The sequence below is a fragment of the Vombatus ursinus genome, unplaced genomic scaffold (assembly GCF_900497805.2).
Source record: "Vombatus ursinus unplaced genomic scaffold, bare-nosed wombat genome assembly UNPS02014821.1, whole genome shotgun sequence".
Lineage (NCBI taxonomy): Eukaryota > Metazoa > Chordata > Mammalia > Diprotodontia > Vombatidae > Vombatus > Vombatus ursinus.
In genome coordinates, this window is record NW_020954599.1 from 42345409 (window position 1) to 42373324 (window position 27916).

The 27916-nt window shown below is 35.8% G+C and overlaps 1 protein-coding gene across 1 annotated transcript in view; it reads left to right on the forward strand.

Annotated features, from left to right (window-relative positions):
* Positions 1 to 27916, forward strand: part of GPM6A (glycoprotein M6A) — a 482844-nt gene that overhangs the window by 384704 nt on the left and 70224 nt on the right. The window contains exon 2 of the mRNA XM_027837472.1: positions 12897 to 13089. Within this exon, the coding sequence (XP_027693273.1) occupies positions 12897 to 13089 (193 nt within the window). The remainder of the gene's footprint in view (positions 1 to 12896; positions 13090 to 27916) is intronic.

A 27916-nucleotide genomic window follows, 5' to 3' on the forward strand; every position in this document is an offset into this window, starting at 1 on the left:
ATCTATATCTATAGATATAGATATATAGATATATAGATATAAATATATATGTATACATGTATATATATTATACATATATATATATGTAATAACATAGATAATGTTAATTTGTATTTTCTAAGTCAATGTGTGCCTGGCAGGCATCTCTTTCTATCTGGGAAAGGAGATTGATTCAGCAGGGTAATCTAGCCTCATTTCCTCCATGGGGAATAACACTGCGCCGGTACTGTACATAGTATGTTGTATGTGTCAATCTAATGTTCAACAATAGACTAATGTACAATTTTAGCCTTGTTCGGGATAGAATTAAATATTCAATGTAAGTGGAGAAAACCTAAGAGGATCCCCTCCTGAAGTTTCAAGTCAATGATGAAAGATAGTCACAAAAATAAAAAGTCAATAATTCTGCAAATAGACATTTTCAATAGGTGAAAAAGTTGGAGAACTAGCAGTGGTAGTTTGAGAGTTAAGAGCCATGAGTTCTCATCTTCGTTCAATGATTAGCAAAGTGTGTGGAAAACGTCTTGTAAGTCATTGATCACAAGTTCAAGACTTCATTTATTTCATCTGTGAAACAAGAAGGTTAAGACCAGGCAATCTTTAACTTCCATTTTTAGCAATACTCTTTCTTGTTTCTGTGATTTACATTGAACATTAGATACCCCTTCAGGCTAATAGTGAATGCTGTCCAACTGTTGGACATTAACTAGTGTCTAATTTATGAGCTATGTGGGCTAGGAAAAAGTTCTTCAGTTCTCTGAGACTCAATGTTCTCATCAAACATTCAGTTCCTGCTTCCCAGGGCTCTTACGAAGAAAACATTTCGTAAACTGCAAGGTCTTACACAGATGTGAAATATAGAGTTCTCATATATTTGTCTCATATCTCAGACTACACAATTGTAAAACATGTTCCCATAGAGTCAACACCTGGTTCTTAATGAATAGCTCAACTCACATACAATAAACATAGGACTGCCCATTTCAGAGAATTGTTAGAACAATTTTGTACTGGTTCAAGATGTCCAGGTCACATTTTAGTGACTAAACATAGTTTGTAACTTAGAAAAAGTGGAAGCAATTGCCTTGAGTTAAAATTGTTTGGAATATCCCTGTGTATTTTATGTCTGATGACTTAATTGGTGTCTGTCAACATTATCAACATGTTCTGGAGTCTGTCTTGGTTTCTACTTAGACCCTTACTCAAAAGTATGGAGCCACCTAAGGCACACTCTTGGTGCCCAGAAGTCTTAATTATTTTTATTGCTAAGTAGAGGTAATTTACTACGGTGCTACTCTAAAGGATGCATAAAATAGACATCTGGTTTAGAGAAAAAGAGAGGAGAGTTACCCATTTGAGCCTACCAACTCCAGAAATGCTCCTTCTCTAAGCCCACAAATACTGTGTGTACTACCTACCTCAGAGGATTGTTGTGAGGAAAGAGCTTTATACAAATAAAAGTTGATTTTATACAAATGGGAACCACAAATAAGTGAGAGTAAAGACTTGGAATTATAGATGTTTTCTGCACACTTCAGAGAGAATATTTTTTTAAAAAAATGTGTTTCTCTACAACCAATGTTAATTCTAGTTTGCAAACTACAGTTTTATAGAGTTTTATAGTTTGCACAGTGCTTTCCTAACAAAAATCCTGTAAGGCAGGAAGTTAAATATCATACCCATTTTACAGATGAATACGCTGAAGTTCAGAGCAGTTAAGTGTCAGAGACTCAAATCTAGTTTGTCTGATTCCAGTTCCAGTGGTTTTAGAATAAAAGTGAAATGATATCCTCAGGATGGATTTGAAATAGTGAGGAGGGAATTGAGATAGGAGAGAGAAGGAACAATGGAATTTTCCCCTTTGGCTCAAACCTGCAAAGACCTTGGAGTTGTGGGGAAATACAATAGTATGTAATGGAAAATTCACTGGATTTGGAACCGTGAAATCTAAGTTTTGAATCCTGGCTCTGCTAGGTACTATTGTGGGGTCTTAGGCAAATGGTTTACCCTTTCCTTGCATGAATCTCATCAACTGTAAAGTGGTAGGCATTGGACTATATGACCATGAAAGTCTATGATCTGTGATCCATCTTTGATCTATGATTCTCTTTGTGATTTCCTCTAGGTCTCCTGCACAGCTTGTTGTTCTGCCATTTGCCTAGGTTTCTACCAGTTTATTTTTCTGTTGGAAATCATCTCATGGATCACCATCTCGCATTCTTTCCTTAGAAAGTCAGACCTTGGTGTTTTGAAGGCTTTGGCTTCTAAAAAGCAATGGCAATTTCTGTTAGGTTTCCCATGGACAACTATTTATTTTCATTTGCTTTGCATTTTGTGGTGGTAGGTAATTTAGATAATACAGGCAATTTAGGATGTAATATAGCTAGAGTTCTTTTACAGAAATAAGGAACTATAATTTTGGGGGTTCACAGGAACCTTTCTGGTTTTACACATAACCAACAATTCTCACTTAGGGAATGGAAACAGTAAACCTAGGAGTTAAAAGCAAGTATTATCTCTACTTTATAGAGAAGGTCACTGAGCCTTAAAGAGGCAATAAGTGTTGGATTGTGAACCCAGATCCTCTTGACTTCAAGTCTATGCCATGCTATGTCCCAAAGAGGAGTACCACAGACCTAACCTGGCAGAATGTTATAGTGGTAAGAGCAATGGTCTTAGAGTGGGACAACCTGTGTTCAATTTATTCAGGTAACATATACTCTTTATGTGTTCCTGGGTAAGTTACAACAACTCTGAAAGCTTCAGTTTCCTCATCTCTAAAATAAACACTTATACTTATTTGCCTCAGTGGGTGGTTGGTGGGAAAGTATTTTTGAAACCACAAGACACTAATTAAACATATTATTATTCCCACTCTCAGTGCCAATGAGCATGCCCTCTTATAAGGCACACATTTTCCAAGCCAGAGTTGATTTTCCTGCTAACAGAAAACCAATCTGCTACCTCTTGGCAATTTGTTTGTGAATATGTGGTCTCCTGGCACTTTTGCACCAGGAGATTAATCATATTTGAGGAACTTTAAAAAAATGGTGGGGAAGACTGTTTTCTTTATGTTACAGAAAACATTGAACTTGCCTTTATTTAAAACATTTGCAAAGCTCTCATCCTCCACTTAAATGTCTAAGTCTCAAATATAGTAGTAGTTGGCCTTGAAAATGAAAGGCGGAACAGAGAAGTCATCATTCTCTTTGTCAGATGTGTTGGCTAAAAATAATTCTCCCAAATGTACAAAGCTTTTGATATTGCCCCTCAGAGATTCATGAAACAACAGTGACTTTTCTGTGGGACTACAAAACAGAGTCTTCAATGTTTTCATCCTAGCTAACAGCATTTAGAGATTAAGCAGGGCCTTTGAGAGCTGGCTGCCAGGGGAATTACATCATATTGATCTAAAGGAAATGCAAATACTAAGGAGCTAAAGCAGTAGTTGTCATGATAACCAAACCTGATCTACCTACCTTATAAAATGTTAAGTCTAGGGCTGACCCTTCTGTGCCTCTCACATCTGACTAGAATCAAACATTTCAGATGGGAGGGAGTCCTGGGCCACATATATGCAATCTCTATAGAGATTATGCCTCTATGTCTTTTTATTTACTTTGGTCTATACCTCTAAGGTTCCCAAGTCAGAATGTATCAGAGGCATGATTTAGAAGCCAGCTCTTAGGGCAGGGAGGTGGTGCAGTGGATAGAGCATGGGCCCTGAAGTCAAGAGGACCTGAGTTCAAATTCAGCCTCAGACCAAACACTTGACACTTACTGGCTGTGTGACCCTGGGCAAATCACTTAACCCCATTTGCCTAAAAAAAATAAATAAATAAATAAAAAGAAGCCCAACTCTCTGCTCATGGAGTCATGCTGCCTTTCATTTGTGTATGTGTAGAGATGTTTCCAGACATGGATAGAAATATGAGATAGTTCTGCCCCTTTTTCCCTAGTCTTTGTCCTGTATGTATATTTTTTCTTGTTGCACTAATCTCTTAATCAAACCTGCAAAGACTAGAGTAGTGTAGTGTAATGGAGTAGTGTAATGGATTAGTGTAATAGATAATGTAATGAGACAAATGCCTTATATATTAAGGTATTTGACTTATAAAGAGAAAACGAAAACCAATAGTGAGATTTGTGTTTTCAAATACATTGAAGGCATCAATATAGTGTATGCCCAGACCTAGACTGAACTGGCTTGGAAGTCTGTCCCTGTGGTGTGACAGACTACCACAAATAAACCAGAAGAAATATTCCAACATAACCATGCTTACAACCTCTTTTTTTCTTTTGCTTCTCCCCTACTGGAAAGAACCATATCAGAGAGATCTGGGGGTTGCTGGTATTGGAAAAGATTAGTTTTAATGAAGGCGGCTGCTTTTAAAAGCAGCTGGATCTTCAATTTCACAGGCACGGACACGACAGCATCACTGTGAATAACTAGACCCAGTCGATGAATAATTAAGGGCTCTGGTACCTACAAGCAGTTATGGAGCAAACTGATGTTTTACTTCAGTGAGACCCACGTTTCCCCTTCCCAGTCAACAAGGATCCAAGAGCCACTTTGATCCCATGGCAGTTCTGCTCTTTGGTGAGCTGACCCGGTAGGTTGGCCACGGAAGAGGGAGGCTAGCCTTTTGTTGTCTGCTAGAGGTGGTAGAAAAACGGAGAAAGAATTCTGTTACCTGTGTGTTAAAGACTTTTTTTTTTTCCATTCTCAAAGGCTTTGGTTATAATTTAAGTAAATGCTTACAGATGTGAAGCCCCTCTTTCCTTTGAAATGCTGCCATTTTAAAGTGCCTTCCAGGTTCCAAAGGTGCCTACATCAACATTAGTCAAAACTCAAAGCTGCTTAACAGTGCTCCAATACCACTGAAGGGAGTTTCCATCCCCTCACCTTTCTCCCTCCCCCCATCCTTGTCAGTAATTGTAGCAAAGGTATTGTTTTATGTGTGTGTATATATATATATATATATATATATACACATACATACATATATATATACACACACACACACACATACACATACATATATACATAGATATATGTATACATATACATATGCATATCTGTGTGTATATGTGTGTGTGTGTATATACACATATATATGTATATATATATGTGTATATACACACATACATATATGTTTTGTTTTTCCTGTCTGGTAAGGAAAGCACAGTGTGAATACTGGAAGAATAAACATAGGCTTACCTCTCTTCTTTCTTCTTTTCTTTTGAAATGAAGTTTCCAAGTAGGCAGTGAATGAATGAATTTTGACCATGTTCATTTTTGCCAATGTGATATTTCAGAATGTTGCTTTGAATTATACATTTTTCAGCAATTTTTAATAATTGTCATCAGGATTTTTGTTGTGGTCATTAAATCGCACTTGCTTTTCTACCCATCATTTGTGTTTGCACGTTGAAACTGAAGACAAAATTTACCTATAAGTACCAGTTTGTCTTGTAGGACAGTCAGCTTTGTGGAAAATGAAGATCCTTGTAGATTCTATAGTGAACTGGCATGGGTTCAATCAAAACATTTTCCTTGATATATATATTATATATATAATATATAGATATAGATGTACGCTTTGTTTTTAAATAGACTTTTCTTAAACAAAAGCTGTCCTTTTCTAGTTCTAATTATGATTTTACTGTTACTATACAACCTTTAGATCTGCAATTATTATTAAAATATAGAATATTAGGATATAAGTTCTTTAGAATATAGGTTTCAAAATCTGCAAACACTTTATCTAAATATAACTTTCCATTATTGTATTTCAAATGTAGGATATGATCTATTGCTGTTAAAAGGCGTAAATGGGACTTTGTAAAACCCTTCCTTAGTCTATACTGCATTTTTTAAGGGAAATGTGATGTGAACATGAATGTTCTATCACACTGGGAGTTCAAACATTGGTCAGTAAAATTGCAATATTGTAACTATACCTCACTAATTCCGCAAGGGCATGCTTAGGATTTGTTTATTTTCTATTTATAGCTTTAATAAAATAGCTCATGATATATTAAAACATATGGTGATTGTATTTGTTGATGAGTAAAGTTTTTTTCTAAAAGAGTTGAAAGAATGAAAATGGATCAAAATGTTTAAGTTCTTATTCATATTATATGAATTATATGAAATTATAAGCAAAATCATATGAATTTATAATATATTACATATAATGTGCAAATATACTTATATATTCATATATACATATGAGTACATATTAATATATATGTATCTATATCAGTATAATATATAATGTATAGATATAATCTATCTAGTATATATTAGATACTATATTTTAGATGTTATATGTGTATATGTATGTGTCTAAGTAAATGCTAAGAAGCAATGTGGCGTGGTATATACAGGACTGGTCTTGGAGTCAATAAGACCTGAGGTAAGGTTCTACCTTCTGACTCATACTGGCTGTGTAACAAATCACTTAACTTCTTAGACCCCTCATGAAATTCTCCAAGTTAGAAAACATTCTGCTCTGGTTAAAAAAGGTTTTCTCACCCAAGTTCCTTACCCCAGTAAAATCACAGGTCCAGACAGTCAAGCTAGAAGGTATTTTTTGGCATGCCGAAAATGGCATATAAGCTTGCATGTCAATTTAAAAAATGTTTCCCTGTTTTTCAGTGCTACCAAACATTCCTTGGGGGGTAGAAAGCAGAAAGATCCTCAAAGGGCTTAGCTACTTGTTTATATATTCAAATATAATATCCATGTAGAGTAATTTCTTTCACTCAAATGAGTGTTTGAAGAAATACGTTTTGCACAGTTTATTGAAATTTGATAATGCTTTTACAAATAATCTTATGTACCATTTTGCTTTGTGATGTGATACATGGCTGCTTTAATTCTATTCTTTAGAATTAATTAAACGTGAAAGATGACAGATGCTGAAGGAGATACAAAGAAGAGCAAGACACTTATGTTGGGTCCTTAAGGAGTTCATAGTCTTTGTGCAGAGCAGAATAAAACTTGTACACAAATATATAGTTAACATGTAGCACTTTGAGGTTCGCAAAAGTACTTCACATCACAGTGAGAAAGATGCCAATACTAGCTTCATTTTATAAATGAGGAATCTGATGTGGAGAGAGGTCAACTTGCCAAAGTAGAAGTGACTTGAGATCAAGAGGCCAAGAAGCGACTTTCTAAGGGTCACATATCTTGTAAGTATCAGGCGGAACTTGAGCTAACATTTTCCTCAAGTATGCAAACATGCACTATTAATGACAAACAATATACCTTATTACATGGAAACATCAGTAAAACAATAGATAATCAATAGAAGCATACACTGCTCATGCTACATAAATGGCATTTTTTTTTTTTTGGTGAGGCAATTGGGGTAAAGTGACTTGCCTAGAGTCACATAGCTAGTGAGTGTTATGTGTCTGAGGCCGGATTTGAACTCAGGTCCTCCTGATTCCATGGCCAATGCTCTATCCACTGAGCCACCGAGCTGCCCCTATAAATGGCATTTTAAAGAACTCTTGGTTGTCATTGTTCCAAGACAAGGGAATGGCACGAAAACATGTGCCTTGACATTGTGTGGCATTTCTTTATGTGTGTAACAAGATTACTTTATAGACCTCATTAAAAGTGTCATCCATGCAGACACCACTGAAAATACATCTTGAGCTGTCAATAATCAGAATGACATATTACAGATATGGTTTTATACAGGAATAGGATAATGGTTTCAGATTTGTTTCAGGTACAATAAGGAAGGCATTTTGTTGGCCACCATAACTCCCAGATTGCAGCGGGCCAATGTCTCAGGGGAACAATTTTTTGACAGTAATTTCTAGATCTCTTTCCTGTGTCCTTGTTTTTCACTTAGTGTCCATCATTCTATACATATAGTTTGGATTGTTTTAAATATTAATACATTACACTTGCCTACACTTAAACTCAGCTGCCACTCAAGCTAAGTACATGATTCATAAGTATTTGTTAATCAATTTGTGTTCCCATCAACTTTGGAATTTTATTACATAGAGAGTCCCTTTTATATAATTTTTTAAAAAAAGTTTAAAATATATATTATAATATATATAGTTATATATAATATAAATATAAAGTTAAAATATATATATATATTTTGTAATATAATTTAATAATATAAGACCGTATTATTAATAATAAATTATATAACAGACACATAACAAAAATTAATATAGTAATATAAAACAAGACATCCAGATGCCTTAGGCGAAATTTGGAAATTGCTCCCCTTGCGAGTTACTGCCTACGAGAGATTTTGAGCCTTCACTATAGCGTATCACAAAATTAAAACAAAACTGGGTATCATGGAGAGAGGCTTCCTTATCTTGCATTGAAATGAAATGTACAATTTAAAAATTAATTTGACAAAGTGTATCTCATTGCTGTCCCTTCATATGGCACTTTATCTGGATGCCCAGACCTATACCCAGCTACATTATTAATCCTAGAACTGATTTGTCAAGCTAGGAATTTCCTATTTTCATTTCTTTTTATTATAACCAGTTATTAAAACAGTTCCCTGTTCATACAACAACAACAAAATCTCCACTTCTCCTCTCCCCATTCCCCTATGGTGACTTAAATTTTTAAATAGCCTTTGGAAGAAAATGGTAAAATCTTTCAAAATCATTTGAAAGTTTAAATAATTAAATTCCTTTGTTCCTTTTGTTCATATACTCTCTTACCCCTGGACAAAAACTGTTAGATTAGTGTAATAATTTACTCTTTCATAGGTTATGTTTGTTGAAGTGTATAGTGATTCCATTGTTTATTACGTATTCCACCTACTTCACTGAAATATGAAAATGAGATATAGGTGTCTATTGATTTCAGGGTCCTATTTAATAATTTTCCGTTTTCTTTCAAGTATGAGTCATACATTTTGGTCAATAGATTTTGAAATCTTTTTTTAGTTTATTTGTACTAGTGTTAAATGGGTGTGTCCACAGATAGATTGATAGACTTATAGAAATATATTTGCATATAGAGATAATATTTAGAATTAGAAATTATTCATAACTCTCATGACTTTTATATAGTAGTTCAGCTACTACAGACAATTTGACGGGAAGACAATTTGAATAAGGACTTTCAGTCTTTCTGCTGTCTTCTTTTCATCAAATAGAGTTTTTCCCCCTTTCTTTTTTCTTTTGATTGAGAACCTAAAATAATTTAAGTAGGGAATTGTGAAAACTATTCCATAATTCAGGGAAGATGTGGTTTTTGAGATATTTATTTTGGTGATCATCACTACAATGTCGTTTTGCTCTGTATTATTCAGATTACTGTCTCTAGGATAAAATAGTAGTATTGGGGTTGATCCAAGATTCTTTCTAAATTTTTTTGGAGCATTACTCAAAAATTTAGAAATAGAATGAATTTTTTTAAGAAAATCAAATTAAGCCCATAATTAATTTTGATTAGATACTATCTCCATTATGATTATTTCATTTATATGATGCTTATATGTTTGAATTAGTGATTATTTTAACAGCCATTCTTAATCTTGGGTCAGTGGGCTAGTTTTAAAAATATATAGATACTTGTATTTTAGTATAATTAGTTTGTAACCCTAAACATTGTATTTTATGAATTTGAAAACATTATCCTGGGAAGGGGTACATAGGCTTCAACAGACTGGCAATGGAATTCCTAAAAACAAACAAACAAAAAGATTAACAACCCCTGTGTTTGAGTCTCTAAAGGTGCTTTGCACATAGAAGGTTTTTTTGTAAATATTTGACTGATACATTTGCATGTTTAAGAAATAATATTTGCTTATAGTTACAAAACCTCTGTAGCATTACATTTTTTGTTAAATGAGAAGCCACAAATGTTTTGATTTTAAAACTCTAAGGTTTCTCCTTACGATCTAGAAATAAGGGTGAGAATTTCACATTTAAAAGTAATATTGAAAGATAGTACTTGTCAAATTCACATTCTTATTTGAAAAATTCCTGAGTATAGTCCACCTTTTTTCTTTTTCAGTCTCCTAGATGATTCCTTTTAACACCAATATTTAAAGTTCTTATGGTTAAACCTTTAAGGCAAGTTCCATTTAAAAATAAATTATCATGGTACTTCTCAGATTGTGCTTTCTCCCATTTGTAATTATTCTATCCCTTGATAAATCTTTATCTCTTGAACCAAGGTGGTAAAGCTGAGGATATGCACAGCTCTTGAAGTCTGGCCCCTAAGGGGTTCCTGGTCTGGTCTAAGCTTAAGGATGTCTGTGTTGCCATGGTGATGTTACCCTTCTACAAATGGAGATCTTTACTTTTGGATAGCAGACAGCTCCTCTGCCTGCCAACAATTCTGTGTCCTCCTGTCAGGAATATTACAGAAATGAGGGGAGCCTTCCCAGATGGGAGTGTTGTTAACACCCTTTTCAATCAAAGAGGAGACTTGGGATGATTATGATTTAGTCCAACACACCAAAAGACTAGAAAGAAATTTGAAAAGAATATGTTTCAACTTTCTTTTCTCTTTCTATATTTAGTTGGGATCAAAGAATTGTATGTGTCAAAATTTTTATTGGAAATATTCTAGACTCAAAAGGCAGTGATGAAGTATGGGACTGGCAGATGGCTGGCTATATGTTAATTGTCCAAAGATGAACTGGATAAATTTTAACAAAATCGGTTGCCATTTTTCTTTTTGCCAGAGCAACTTGGAAAGACCTTCTAGATAAAAGTTTTAAAAAGTTTTTCATATGTAATCTATAACTTGGAGGAGTCATGATCAGAGTTGGGGTATCCATACTAGAAAAATCATGGATCTTAAATGAAATGGTACTAAGGAACTTAGTAGCTCTTTGTAGCTCTTAGTACCAGATCCAATTTAATCTGGAGGTCCATATGTCAAATAGAAATTTTCCACTCATCCACTGAAATAAGCCTGAGTCTCACCTAATCAAATTTTGCTTGTGTTTTTCTAAATTTTCTGTATCACAAAATATCATTAACTAGAGCTATTGTTTCATTCTTTGGGCTATAGATTCGAGAATCTAGGCATTAATTAGAGGCACCTCACTGCTGCTCACAAGTACCTATCTCGGAATAATGTCAAAGTGACAAAAGGGAGGCAGCATGAAGGAATGAAAAGAGAGATGTCTTGGGAGTCAGAAGGCTTGCTTTCAAGTGCTAAATGTGACCTTTACTGGCTGTGTGGCCTTGGAAAATCTCTTCATTACTCTGTCCCTATAAAGTGAGATGAAGGGAATTGATGAACAACTCTCTAACCTTTCCATAGCTAGCATTTTACATGTTGTTGGCTTTTTGGAGGAAGTAATTTTGCTATGAATTCAGCTCTTTTGGATGATTCAATGATGCTTTTTTAGAGAGACAAAAATATATTTGATAGAACGATATTCAGGCTTATGAATCAATGTATATGTTGCTAGGAGTTTGAAATTTAAATTCACAATTCTTTGGTAATTTGTTCAGGTAGTATTGATTATAGGAAGGAAAGGTGGGTTACTTATGTAGAAAAAGGGGAAAGGATAAGAGAGAGAAGGAGTGCCCAACTAGTATGCTCAAAATTTCCAGAGAAAATGAGGGAGACCTCCACCATGTTGGAGGGACCTTTGTGGTGAATTTTTGGAGAACATGGTCAAGAGTCACATATGATGGGCAGATATGGATGAACTGGAACCTACATCAGTGGAAAGAACATCTAAATTAAAAAGATCTAAGATCCATTTGAATACTTTCTTTGACCATCCCATTTAAAAATAAATAGAACTCTAATGATACATTCCATTTCCCTGGTAGTACATTCAGTTTCAAGAGCTAATGTCATTAATATTTATTAAGCACCTGCCATGTACCCAGCACTGTGGTCTTATTCTAAAGGATACAGAAAGAAATAGAAGATTTGGTCGCTGTGCTAAGTTTGTCTACAACTTTGGTAAACAGGTGAAGTTTAACTACATGAAGCTACATCATCTAGAACAGGGGCTTCATCATGGGGTAAATATACCTCTGGGAGGTATGAGAAACTTGTCAAGGGGGTACAAAGTAATATTTGACAAATAACTTATTATTTTGAAATTAATATCATTATTTTATTTCTCATGTGCAGATGCATGACAAATGCTGAAATGTATTTCTGTTAATATAGAATAGGGAGTATGAAAAGGTTTACCAAAAACCAAGGGGCCTAGGGACCAAAAAGATTGGGAACCTCTGCTCTAGACCATAAGGATTCTGGAAATACTAAGATAAAAACTCCATTGTTGACTTAGGGCTGTGGGAATCAGAGAAGACCTCTTGAAGAAAGTGGCTCCACAACTAGGCCTTGAGGAATGTATGGGATTTAGATTGAAGGAAGAAGTGTGGAAGGGCATTTAAAGAAAAGGGAATAATGTGAGCAAGTAACATGATACAGCAGGTTGCCTCCACTGGGAGAAGAAGATGGAGTTAATCTCAATTCAATTCAATTCAACAAAGAGTTAAATTAACTATTTATTATGTCCACGGCACGGACCAAGCTCTGAGGTTACAAGACAATCTCCAGAATGATATAACTTACATGTGTGTGTATATTTCATTTCTTGTTATTTTCATACTGTTCGTAATGGTTATCTCATCTGTCAATATGAGACACGGCACAGGAATTGAACAAGCATCTCTTCTCTACAATGGTTAGTTCTGTGCTCTTATGGTGAAGAACCTGATAAGTAAATAACCTGACATTTATCCTGTTTTCACAACCCCCAAAGGCCTGGTTTCCAGAACCTACTAGATTATAATTGTGAATTCAGATATCATATTTCCTCCCTAGTGAGAAGCTGCTCACAATTTGATTTTTCAATTAGATGACTAATTCCCTCTCTTCTTTTGGTTTTCTGTAGGGTGTTTTGAGTGCTGCATTAAGTGCTTGGGGGGTATTCCCTATGCCTCCTTGATTGCTACCATCTTGCTGTATGCTGGCGTTGCGCTCTTCTGTGGCTGTGGCCATGAAGCCCTCTCGGGAACTGTTAACATTCTGCAAACCTATTTTGAGATGGGAAGATCTGCTGGGGATACCATTGATGTCTTTACTATGTAAGTCATTTTGTCGTTATTGTTGTTGTTGTGGTGGTTTGACTCATTGCTTACTCTATGTGTGAGTGTATGAAGAATTTGATGTGTATACCAATTCTGTGTTTAAAGCTGAATCAACCCATCATATCAAATTATCAGAGGAGAATGCTATATTTGTGTATCTAATTCCCAAGGAAATGATTGTCTTTTATCATTAATCAGTGAGAATCGAGTTTTCTAAGAAGTATAGCCCAGATTAATTTATGTTTTAACTCCCTTGCCAAGTTGTATCCAAAGTTCCCACTTCACCCCAAAGCTGATTGTCTTCTCAGCTCACTTCTTAGGGCTTTTCAGTCTTTTGATTGGGGTGGAAACTTCAGGGTCTTCTGATAGAACATTAGGTTGGTAGTCACGGTTTAGTGTCTAAACCTCTCATGGTTCTATTGCTGAGTTTCTGTGTCACTCTGGATAAATCCCTGAACTGATCTCTGCCTAAGTTTTTAATGGCGCAGGATTTAGAAGCCAGAAGTCCTTATGGGAGTCTTGGCTCTGCCACTCACTAACAGCTTCATGGTGGCCACGTCACTTAAACTCTCTGACCTATTTTCTCATCTGTAAAATGGGGATAATAATAATTACATTATCTATAGCACAGGACAGTTAGGAGGAAAGGACTTTGTAGAGCATTAAAGTATAAAATCCAGAGAGGCAGATTTTAGCTCAGTATGAGGAAAAACTTTCTAACAGAGGTACCCAGAAATGGAATGGACTGCTTCTGGATGAACGCCCCATCACTGTATTTAAGCAAAGGCTGGGTGACTCTTTATGGGGCATGTTGTCAAGGGGAATTATGCCTCAGGTATGGCTTGGACTAACTGGTCTCTGAAATTATAGTGAATGAATTCAATTCAGTAAGCATTTACTAATTTCCTACTATGTCCAAGGCAGCATACTAGGGATACAAAGACAGAAGAGGGTCCCTGCCTTCATGGAGTTTATGTTCTTCTGGAATAATCATGACCATTATCAACCAATCAACCAACATTTACCTATTAAGCTACTATGTAGTAGGTGCTGGGTCAGGTACTGAGGATACAGAGACAAAAATGAAACATCTGTTGTTCTCAAAGTAATTTTAATTCTTTAATTAGACTTCTGACTCCCAAGTCTAGTGTTCTCTCCAGTACCTCAAACAGCCACTAAAAACTTAGGCACAGAATACTTAAGGGATTTATCTAGTCACACAGCAACTCAGCAGTAGAGCCAAGCCAAGATTAGGCGCTGAACCATAACTACAAACCTAATGGTCTATGTTAGACTCTGAAGTCACCATCTCAGTCAAAAGAATGACAATATGTATATTAACAAGCATATACCAAATTTATACAAAGTAATTTGGTGGTGGAGAGAATGGTGGCCATAGTAACTGGGAGGATCAGGAAAAGGTACACGAGTTTTGAGGTTTGAAGGAAACCAGGGATTCCAACAGGCAGATATGAGGAGGGATTGTATTCTACACATGGGGGATACGCTTATGCAAAGGTACAGGATGGGAGATGGAAAGTTGTATGTGAGGAGCAGTGAGAAGGTCAGTTTGGTTAGACTGTAGAACATAAGAAGAATATATTAGAAGCCTGGAAAAGTATATCCTTTTATCTGTAAAGCAGGAGTGATTTTACATGCTTCCCTATGCCACTTTGATTGTAGGATGGCAAAAGGAAATACTTTTTGGAAAGAATTCTGAACTCTTTGGAATAAAGGCTCCTAAGAGTAGTAAGTTAAAGGCAGAGTTATTGGAACATCTTGTCTCCTTTCACACATAAACTCCTTGATGAAAGTGAATTCTTGTGGTTGCTTACCAATTCTAGTGAGGTTATGATTCCAAACAATCTACTTTTCAAGATTTGGCCTTTTGGGGATGATTATGAAGCATGATTTAAAAAACAAAAAACAACAACCACTCGTTTAGTCAGTTAGCTGGAGCATTTAGTGATTGTAACCAGTTGAGTCAAGGAGGTATTTATCTTTAGGTCGGCTAAAGAAGCAAGGCTACTTTGAATGATCTTACTGCCACTGAAGTATGACAGCAGGTTAATGTGTTCAATCGAGTATTTCTCAGAGCTCTGTACATGTGGTCATAACTGTCATTTGAGGCTGTGGTATTTAGAATAATGTTTCCAGCTTGACTACACAGCTAAGACTTTTTTGTCATCACAGCAAGAAAAATCCATCATTTTATCAGTCTCCAACTTATTTTATTAGTGTCTGGGCACTTATTGATGCCCACTGCTCTCAAATCAATATTCCTGGTTTTTAAGTTTGTTTGTTATAGTTCCTTCTTTGTGCAAACCTCAAACAAAAGCCACAAATGGAAGGATGAGAAGCCAATGGAAATACCAAAGGTGTTGTTGAATCCAGAACTAAATATTCTTGCATTCCAAGTGAAGCTTTTACACACACACACACAGACACCCACACCCACCCACCCACCCACCCACACCCACACACACACACATATCATTTGTGGTCCTAGGAGCCCTGCTATTAAACTTGATTCCACCTGGGGGTATGGTGAGAAGAGAGTAACCAGCATGAAATCTTGAAGGGGAAAACAGTGATTGAAAACTGATCACATTGCCATCTGTAGGTGGACAGATTGGGCCATTCTCAATGGAGTCTGGCTGGTGCAATTTTCTCTATTTTTTTTGAAAATGTGTACCGCTTTTTAACTCAATATTATATTCTGCCTTTGAAGCTTATTTTCTAGGGACATTCAGTGGTTTGGAAAAATAATAGTTTAGAAACACAAATGTAACAACTTCCATAATGATAATATTCATTCTAATTGGAAAATGGATGTTTTAATAGTTTCAATTATTCATTAAAATGTTCACATCTCCCTCAAGTGAATGCTTTCATAAGTTTTAATAGCTGTATTTCAATACCTAGGCTTTGCTTAGCAAATACTCAATAAAAGTTTAATTATTTTTAAAAATGTTGAATATCACCCTTTCCAGCCATTCTTCCTTTTTCTACTTTCCTTCCCTCCCCTTTTCCCTTTGCTTCTTTTTTTCCCCTCCTATCTTTTCTTTTTACCCCTATGTTCTCCCTCCCTTATACAGGATAAAAATGTTACAATTGTTTTTTCGTTCTGTGCCCTCGCTTTTACAAATATAAATGTTGCGTAGGGCAATGAATGATATAATATACTGTTAAAAGGAAATTTTTTGTTCAGGCTTTTGCCCTGATTAATGAGGCAAAACTCTGGACAAAGAGAATTAAAAGAAGTTGATTAAATATATGTCAAAGTAGCAAACATTGACAGGCTAATCACTGGAGATCAGAAAGGGTTTCAAGATGGAGCCAGCTTTTATTGATAACTTTTGTAATGAAATAAAGACAATTCAGATAGTTCCATGTCAGTAAAAGGGGATAGGCCAATTCATCTCAGTTCCTCCCCAATTACCTATAGGTGATGTTTAACATGTATGGGTATAAACATCACTGGTATGAGTGCATGCCAAATAACAGGTAATACAAAAGCTGCAGACTGGGTGACGCCTTCCCCAGCAGAGCCTCCCCCGACACTGATTTATAAGCAGCACTAGAACAATGGGTCACTGAGTCAGTATAACTTTCAGTAATACGTGTGGCCTCCCTTTCCTTTCCCATTGCTAAGTTCCTCTTAGAATCTCTATATTAAATGAGGGCCCAGAACAGCCATTCTTCTTTACTGGATCTTCTTCTGGCTCTGACCATCTCTACCATGGCCCTCAAGCAGGTGTGTCTTCCTCATTTCAGCTTCCTTTTATGCCTGTCTCTCTTCATTAGATTATAAGCAACTTTAGGATGGGGACTGCCTGTATGTTTATATTTTTGGTTATCCTGGGAAAGTGACTTAAATTTATCAGTTTCAGTTTCTTCATCTGTAAAATGAGAATAATAATAATGCCACCCTCCCAGGGTAGTTGGGAGAATAAAATGATTTATTTGTAAAGCGTTTTGTGAGTCTTAAGATACTATGTAAATGTTAGCTTTTAATGTTATTACTAATTATCATTGTTATATTTACATCACTTACTGCTTGGCATACAGTATATTTATTTGTAAAATTTTATATAAATAAATGATGAATATTCCTAGCCTTTAGCACAATGCCTGGAACATGATACACGCTTGTTACTTTGATTTCAAAGCACTTTGGAAAGTACTATACAATTGCAAAATATGGTGATAAGGATGATAACGTTGATTATGATAGATAATGATAATAAAATAATCATGAGTTGTTTATGCATAATTTTGGAACTTCTCAATTCTTTCAGACCCCCTCACCCAGCGTCTTTAAAATAATACATTAGTGACTAATTGGTAATGGGATTCTGTCTCGTATGTAGTAATAGCAATATTGTTTTAAGAATGACTTTGAATGAATGTTATTTTGTCTATTATAAATACCCAAATTAACTATAAAGAACATATGAAGAAAGATGCTATCTGCATCCAGAGAAAAAACTCATAAATAGAAGTATGTATAGAATAATTTTACATATTTATATACTAATTTGTGTCTAATGGTAGCCATCTCTAGGGCAAGGGGAGGGGAAAGAAGGAAGAAAAAAATTTAAATGATAATTTTGCTATATATTTGAAAGAAATAGAAAGTCATGCATAGTAGACTTGCAGTTTCATGTACAACCATCATTTGTATTGTACTGTGTTATGGAAATGCCTGTTTCATTCCATAAATTAAAAATAAAATCTAAAAAAGAAGTAAATAAAAAGAAAAGAGTTAACTACAAGGGTCCTGAAGCCACTTAGAGCCCCTGGGCTATGACCCCATGAATAATGCAGAGACTGATCCTATGAGGTCCCAGAACTCTTTGATGGATTTGGGAGTGTGTGATATGGGCCCTCAGAGTAGAGATACAGATCACAACCCCTCTGGGCCTTCTTGCCCTGTGTGATTCTTGTTTGTGCCTATCCACGAATCCTTGGTAACTGGAGTTTTTAGTGTTTTTGTTTTTTAACCCCTTTCGCAATCTGATGAAAACTATGGATTCCTTTTCTGAATAACATTTTCAAATGCATAAAATAAATGCACGATTACAAAAGAAATCAGTTACATTGAAATACAGTAATCAAAATATTTTCTAAAAAGAGGAAAAAAAAATCAATTTTGTAAATCCCAGTTTAAGAATTCCTGCTCTATAGAATGTCTTTTGAAGTTGCTGGAGGCTTTCCCCTTGTTCTTTGAATAGAAGTCACCAATTTTAACTGTGAATGTATAAAATGAAGTTGAACCTAACCCTCCCTATTTCTACAAATCAATTGAAGTTTAAATTGCAGTGTCTTTTGCAATTAAATTCTGAATATTAAAATTATAAGCTATATCATTCAGTGAATACCATGCAAGCAACTAAATATTTCTGAACTGCAATATAACCATTGATTGGGAAGAAGCCAAATATTTGTCTTATACTGTGAATCAATTTAATGATTACTGCTGACTATTTTGTTTGATTTTTTATTTTAAATATAAATTTAAAATTTCTTGATTATGTACAAGAAATATTTAGTAATGATATTTAGCTATTATATGGTGGTAGGAATTTACGTTTATATAGCACTTTCAAGGCTCAGAAAAGGCTTTTGTAGCAACAACCCCCTTGGGTAGGCAATGCCAGTATTATGACTTCCATTTTATTCATGATGAACCTAAGGTCCAGAGAGATTAAATGACTAAGTAGCAGAACTAGGAATTGAAGTCAGGTCTTCACTCTAGGACCCTATCTATTGTACCATGCTACCTCTACAAATTCTTGCTGCTACTGGAATTCAGAGGAGAGGGAGCTTACTAAAGGAACATTTTCCTAGAGGGGCTTAATAAGTGGGTGGAAGAAAATTGTACTAAGACTTTTGGGACAGTGTGTGTGTGTGTGTATATATATATATATATATATATATATAATTATTTAAAGATTTCCTCCTCTTTATCTTCCTTCTCCTTTTCCAAATAACCTAATTGAGGCAAAGCAATCAGTCAACTTTATGAATAGAAGGATAAACAGAAGGATAATGAATTGCCAATGCTTTTTCCTCCTCGTGGATTTTCACTCAAGAATCATAGCACTTTTCTAGATCAAAAAGACTTTTGAGGTTCTCCAGGTACAAATGAGGAAAACCCAAGTCCCAAGAAGTGAAATTAATTGCCCAGTGTCGCAAAGAAGCTGGCATCATTCAAAGGATTCTGATATTCTTTCCTTTACCGCACACTGACTCATTTCTTTTTATCACCCTTCATTGTGCATCATAGATACTAAAGTGCTCCAGCATATTTGACTATCTTTTGTCCAATTTATGAAAGGTGAGTACAATATTCAGTCGTCTTCAGTCTGTTTAGAAACTTAAAATGAATTGTATGCATTTGTGATAATCTAGAGTAAAATTTAGCCATTTATTTGACTTGAAAAATTTTAAAACTACCTCAAAGTGAAGTTTGAGATTTAGGAAAGGTATGACTAATAATAATTCACATGCATACATTATTGTAAGACATACAGTATATGACTAGCTATGTGATGATGAACAAACTAATAAACCACTGTGAGAATTTCTTCATCTGTGAAATAGACATCATAATATTTATAAAACCTAACTCAGAGTGTTCTTTTGTGGTCCAAATTGGGTAGATGATACAAGGGACTTCATATATTTGCTCTTGGCTAATAGGTAAAAATCACTCACATGTGATTCCTTTGAGTGGACAAAAAACAAGACAGATTTTAAATACAGTTTTAATTTCAGAAACATCCTTGTGGGATGATTTTTTTCCTTGACATTTCAGTTAGAAAAGTCATGTTAAAAGGAAGAAAAGTACATAGAATAAAATACTTTTAAAAACAAAGAAAATTTTACTTTTTGACTTTATAAATGTTACATTTTCCTTATTTAAATCATCATTGGAAAATACTTAAATTTTATTCTAGGAAAGTAATTCCCTGCATAGACAGTGAGTAGTTAAAAAGCTATGCTATTCATGAAATTCAGGTTCAATATTAGAATTCCTTCTTGTATATGTACTAGACTAGATGATCCCTGGGGTTGCTTTGATATTTGGAAATGAAAATTAAGGACACCTCTTCTGAGAAGGGAAAGAAGAAAGGGTAGGCAAAGGAAGCTATGGCAACATTTTTAGGGTCCCAGGAGGGTAGATTCCCTTTTTGAATGTCCAGAATCTTCTCAGTACAGTAGGAGACAATGTTTTATTTATTTAGAGTATGCACCTAGTGGTGGGATATTTCTAGAGGGATGTTCTACAATTGTTAAAGACACAGAAATGCCCATTATTAGTGGTACCTGCTCTTTGAATTACTATTTTTTTTAGTAAGAAATTCCTCTTGATTCCTCCACATTTTTTACCTTGGGCTCATTGTTTCTTGTCAAACCTTTGTGGAGTAGCTAGTTTCATCAATCATGATTTTTTTAAAGATGTATTCATTGAGCAGAGGGGTGGGTTATATGACCTCTCAGGTCAATTCCAACTTTGAGGTAACATAATTCTTTTACTGAATTCTTACTAGTGTCATACACACACACACACACACACACACACACATATATATATACATATATATACACATATATATGTATATATATACATATATATACACATATATATGTATATATATGTATATATATACATATATGTGTATATATATACACACATAAAATATGTGTATGTGTGTATACATATACATACAGGCACATATGTGCATCAGTCAATCAGTAAACATTTATTACACACCTATTATGTGTCAGTTACTATGATAAGTACTGGGGGCACGAAGTGAGGCAAAATACTATCCCTGGTCTTCAAGAAGCTCCCTGTCTAATGGGGAGGCAACATATAAACTATGTATAAGCAAAATATTTACAAGATAAATTGGAAATAATCAAGAGAAGGAGGTCATTAGAATTAAGAGTGATCAGGAATGGCTTGGGGCAGGTAGGTGGCTCAGAAGATAAGAGTGCTGGCCCTGCAGTCAGGAAGACCTGAGTTCAAATCCAAGGTCAAACAGTTCCTAGCTGAGTGACCCTGGGCAAGTCACTTAACCTGTGTTTGCCTCAGTATCCTCATCTTTTAAAAGGACCTGGAGAAGGAAATGGCAAACCAGTATCTTTGCCTAGAAAACTTCAAATGGAGTCATGAAGAGTTGCCACGACTGATTGACTAAGCAATAGGAAAGGCTTCCTGTAGAAGGTAGGATTTTTAGATTGGACTTGAAGGAAGCCAGGGAAGAAGGAAATGAGAAAAGAGAGAATTCCAGGTAGGAGAGAATGTTAGGGAAATGCTCAGAATTGAGAGAAGTAGTGTTTTGTTCAAGGGACAGCAAAGAAGCCTGTATCCATGGATCACAGAGTATGTATATGGGATTGGTGTAAAAAGACTGGAAAAGGAGGGAAACAGTTGAAGGGCTTTGAACCCAAACAGAAGATTTTATATTTGTTCCTGGAGGTAAAAGGGAGACACTGGAGTTTTCTGAGTTTATGTGTTTGGGGGAAAGGATTTGTGCTTGTTCTTTATGAAGGTTACTTGGCAGCTGATGGGACTGAAGCGGGAAAAGACTTGTGGAATGGAGGACAACCTGCAGGGTACTGCAAAAGCCCAAACTTGAGATGAGGAGGACGTGGACCAGGATTATCACAGTGTTAGAGGAGAGATGCGTGTGTGTGATGAAAAATCAACAATTCTTGGCTACAGTTTGGAAATTTGTGGGGGGGGGGTGGAGGAACCGAAGAGTTAAGGATATATATGTATGCATATAAATTATATACATATGTATGTATTTTCACTGTTCAGTCATTTCAGTCATGTCTGACTCTTTTTTACTCTATTTAGGGCTTTCTTGGCAAACATACTGGAGTGATTTGCCATTTCCTTCTCCAGCTTATTTTTACAGATGAGGAAACTGAGATGGATGGGGTTAAGTGCCTTGCCCAGTGAGTAAGTGTCTGGGTTTGGGTTTAAACTCAGGTCTTCCTGACTCCAAGCCTGGCACTCTATCCACTGTGCTATCTAGCTGCCCTACATATATGTATAAACATACCTACATACACTTGTTCACATATTGCTTTAAGGCTGGCAACGTACTTTACATATATTATCTTATTTGATCAATGGGTTCCCTGTGTTGTAGGAGGTACAAAACAATGAGAGAGAAGCAAGTGGAAACATGGGTTGAACTAAACGACCCCTGAGAGTCCTTTCCAACTCTCAAATTCTGTGATTCTGTGATTGTGTTGTATTGCAAAATGTTAAATACTTTGGTGAAGAAAACATGTCCAATATTAGTTTAGAGAATGGATTGATCAGTATGAACAATTAGAGATGTATCCTGTGGTCACAGAACCATGTAAAGCTAACACATCTATTGCAGGATCAAATACCCAAACAACCTTCTCAATATGTGATAAAGCAGACCGCAGCCCTGAGGCAGTCACAAGAGAGCAAGAGAGTCATATCAGTGCTCATATCTAGTTACAGAAGTCACTGTATGTTTTTCCTCAAGGAGATCTCCAAGGAATAGAGTATAGAAAAGCTTAGAATTGAACTTGAGATCTGGGTCAAGTTAGAAACACTCAGCTACGTACTCAGTCAGACACAAGTAAGTCTAGATGGATTATTTCACAGTTTATTCTGAACTTCTGGTTCTGGATATTTTGCTTTAGCAAAGAAAGATGTTCATTCTTCAATGCTAATTCAACTTGGTTTTCTTTGTGGAGAGTGAAGAGGCCATAACATTGAGGAACTAGATTGTATTGAAATGTGATGTAGGGGCACTGCTCACTGCTTGTTCCTGGAATATAGCCTGACTACTTCTGAGATAAATTAGACAACATTCTGGATGCTGCTGGCAGCTTAGAAATACAAAAAATAAGTTTCTCTGTTAAATTTTTACACCAAGTAGAACAATTAGCCTGTAGTACCTTTGATGATTTATGGCCTTATTTGTCTGCTAAATTTCTCATCTTAATTTCTTACTATATGACCCTTGGTAAGTCACTTAACCCTGTTTGCCTCAGTTTCCTCTTCTGTAAAATGAAAAGGAAATGGCAAACCACTCCAGTATCTTTGCCAAGAAAAGCCTAAATGGAGTCACAAAGAGTCAGATACTACTGAAATGACTGAACGGTGAAAATACATATATATAATAAGTTGTGTAAGTATGAAGGAAGCCAACCTATTTAGACCTGTGATCAGCAACATTAGATCATCACTCACACTTCAAAATGAAATTCAAATGTTTTTTTCTTGTTGCTTTCTTGAGCTCCAGGTCATTTGGGGAAGATGAGCTGTTTTCAGGGCCACCAGCCTTCAGCAGAACCATTTATTTAAAAATGGATGGACTATTTTTTTAAAAAATTGATTTTAATGACTTGGGAGTCAGGATAACTTTTGACCTCTGTCATACCATCCAATTTACTGTAATAGAAAAAGAAATAGAAATATTTGTCTGGAAGTTTCAATGGCTCTGAAGAATTTTATCTTTAAAATCTCAATGCCTCTTCCCTTCACCCATTTTTCGTGAAATGGAAGTTTAGTAACTCCTCCTGCTCCTTTTTAATCAAGAATTGTATGTCAGCATCCCCACTTTTCCTGCTTTATGATACCTTGCTTCTTTTCACTCCTCAGAGCAGTCAAACTGGCCGTCCTGATGTTTATCACATAAGGACTTTCCGTGTTCTGTCCCTGTGCCTCTGAGCAGGCTTTCCCTCATGCCTAGAAGGACTCCCTCATCCCCTCTATCTCTTATGAATCCCTATATTCCTCACAGCTCAGAAGAATTACCACATTCCACAGGAGGCCTTTCCTAATCCCTCCCATTGCTCGGTGCTCCTCCCAATCAGCTTTAGTTTATTTTGCGTGTATTCTCTCTTTATAATTATACTTTGATGTGCTCATGTTGTCTCTTGACGATACAGCATGAGCCCTTGAAGACTAGGAAATTTTTATTTTGTCTCCTTTCTGCCTCTCTTTATATTTGGTGCTTAATAAAGGCTAGTTGGTTGACTAATTGATCCTAGTCTACTCTACCTTGCGTCTTTTTTTACTTACAAAAATATCAGAACATCACACTTCAAAACCAACAACTTTCATCTGCATAATTTATGTTAGGCGGCAAGTATCTGCAATGGGACACTTGGAAGCATGCTGTATTAAAAGAGATTTTTAGATACCTCAGAGGGATGGGATATAGTCACATTTTAATAAACAGGAGGCAGCTGAGTGGAGTACACTTACAGTCTTAGAGAGGTTTTGGGTTCAAATCCCAAACCCAACACTTAACCATTTGTGTGATCCTGAGAAAGTCATGTAATCTTTGTAGCTTCACTTTCATCATTTGTCAAATGGAAAAGAGGAAAGGTACAAGCATGCATTAAGCATCTATTAATTACCAGATACTATATTAAGTGCTTTACAAATATCTCATTTATCTTCACAACGACTCTGGGAATAATAATATCTGTAGTACCTGCTGTACAGGACTGTCCTGAGGACCAAATGTGATAATGATAAAAATAATAACAATAATGATAATTTATTATTCAGTTGTGTCCAACTCTTAGTGACCCCATGGACTATGACACCATAGGCCCTTCTCTCCTCCACTATCTCTTGAAGTCTGTCCAAATTCATGTTCATTGTTTCCATGACACTATATATCTGTCTCATCCTCTGCTGTCCCCTTTTCTGTTTGCCTTCAATTTTACCAACAATAGCTAGCATTTGCCTAAGACTTTAAGGTTTTCCAGATTACTTTACATTATATTAACTTGTTCCATCAACAATCCAATGATGTATTTACTATTATTATCCCAATTTTAAAATGAGGAAACTGAGGCACAAAGGGATTAAGTAACTTGCCTGGGCTCACACAACTGTTAAGTGTCTGAGGAAGGATTTGAAATCAGATCTTTCTCGTTCCAAGTCCCCCACACTTTTAGCCACACACTGGATGCCTATAATGGGTGTTTATACACACACACACACACACACACACACACACACACACACACACATATACATATATATGTATATATATAACCAGTGTATACACATGAATGCATTTATTACATATGTGTACATATATTACATAAAACTCATATATATACATGTGTGCATATATGTGGGCTTTAACCTTAAAGGACTGTAAAAATATCATCTGTGATGATGATACATGATATAATTAGAAACTCCTAGCCTATTAGAGAATCACAGAATCTCAGAATTAGAATAACCGTCAGAAGCCATCTAGTTCAATCTATGCCTTATCATGTTATACTTTCTACAATATCCTCAATAAGCATTTATTCAATATTCATTTGAAGACATAAATTTAAAGGGGAAACTATTGAGTCCTGAGATAGTCCATTCTACTTTTGGGCAGTTCTAATTGTTAAGAAGTTTTTTTGCTTACAAGTTTGAATTGATCTCTTTTTAGCTATCCTCCATTTTTCCTAGTTCTAGCCAACGAATCCCTCTTTTACATGACTGCCCTTTACTGAAAACATTCATGTCTCATTTCCCTCCTCACTCCAACAAGTCTTAGAAAGCTTGTAACTATCCTAGAAGAAGATATGCATAAAATAATTTATTTTTTAAAAACTACGTAAAATGCCTAATGCACAGCTAAATTCAAAGAGATGCGTTACAAGATGTCTGGCTGCTGAGTATGAGTGGTTTGGAAGGTGGGCAATAGTAATAACTTATTGACCTAATGTCCTAAGGTATATAGGAACTGCACTTTGCATTCATTTGTTAAAGAAACAGTCATGCTGGTGAAATAACGAATCCCATTACAGGAGAGCATTGAATTCAAAGTCAGAAGAACTGGTTTGAATCCTGGCTTTGTCACGACCTAGCTATCTGAATTTGGGCAAATGCTCAAACTCTCTTGGCCTTAGTATCTTTATAATGACTAGATGATCTCTGAGGTCTGTTTCAATGCTAGCTCCTATGATTTTTGAAGTATCAAATATTAAAATGCCACTCATTTAATTATGCCACTAATATTATCCATTTGAATACTGACCACTCTTGAGGAGCCAACTAAGGTATGGAGAACAAAAGAGGAAGAGATGAATTTATCCCAAGTTTATCTTTTACATCGTAAGGCAGTTTTCTAAAAATGAACATTACTTATAGGTTTCTGGTCTGCATTAGTGGAGGGAGATCCCAAGTTGGAGTTCCATATGTCAATGAAATCATAGATCTGGACTAAACAAAGAAACAAATGTGGTGAGGCTCCATGGATTGTGATGGCTGTCTTCCACATGTAGTCTCAGGGTGTTGTATGGTTTGACTGGGGGTAGAATAGATACCTCTAGCCTCTTCTCTCTCTACCCTTCTCCAAGGAAGACTTTAAGTCCTGGCAGGAGGGAAAGGAGGAAGTGGAGTCCAGAGATGGCCATTCTGTTCTTCTCAGAGAGAGGAGGTACCAGGCTAGACTTATATCTGTATGCTCTCTTAAATATTTTTAGTCTAGAAGATGCAATTCTCAGGTTCAGTCTAACTTCTGATACATTTGAGAAAATGTAGCAAACAATACAGAGTAAAGGAGTTCTCCCTTTGGGAGTAAGGTACTTCAGCTATGTCGAGAGATTTCTACAGTTTCTACATTTTACCCAAGGGAAAACTCCCTGAGGTCTCTAGAGTAGTAGACTGGGAGTAGGGCCATGATGGAGACTGCTGGCTCCTCTCTTGTCTTCCCATAGTCTTTTCTTTCAGCAACCTGAAGTAGGGTTGGCATCCTCCATCTTCTCTCTTAAAGCTGGAAGTCAGAAGAGACTGAAACTCCTGTAGCACTTAAAGCCAGAAGGGACGTGAAGAGATATGAAGCTTCAAGAGATTTAAGCTCTTTGTTGTTCTTGCCAACTCTGACCCACCCCTCACTCACGGCAGGGCATTTATCCCTACCACTGAGGAGGGAGTCCCACAACAATGGGCTTTGGGATGCAGGTTATACGCTTATATATGAAGCTAGTCCATATTCAACTTCTTCTGTATTCTCTTGAGTGTCAAAAGTGTTTTAGTCAAATGTTCTGCAATTTAGCACTATCCACGTGATACTAGTATGTGAAGAACCTTCTGGACAGCATCCCTCTGGTGTTTTCCACCTGCTGTACTTTAGATCAGTCCATTTACATATTGACTTTTAGCTCCTGTTTGCTCTGGTGAAGCCTTAATAGGCAGCCATAGACGGCAGTTCCCATACTGGAGTTTTATGAATCTATACCTTATAGCAACTCTTAGTTCTTTATATACCTTTGTTCCTATTATTGTCTATAAAATAATTAAACCAATGCCTGCTTCAATTCCTACCCAAAAGATGTTTCTTAAAAGTACATATATGTGTATATAAGCATATATATATACACATATAATTTATACATATATAACATATTATACACACGCTCGTATATACATATATGTGACTATATAATTATAATATCATTATCTGGCCACTCACATATATATGTGAGTGTGTGTGTGTGTGTGTGTGTGTGTGTATACACATATGCTCATATAATTCTTAAGGCCGTGAGAAGATTTCTAAAACTTTATTCTTATAGGTTTTTGAGTAAGCCTATCACTTCTTGCCTAATTAATTTATCTGACTTATTTCCTTAAGAAGGCCTTAATAGTTTTCCTTTGTTCCTTGCAGTTATATGTAATTATAGTTAGAGGATTTTCAATTATTCAGAAAGTGGTCACCCAGTTTATATATTCTTTGTTAAAATTGACTGTCAGTAATTAAAAAAAAAAATATCTACTCTTAGGCTC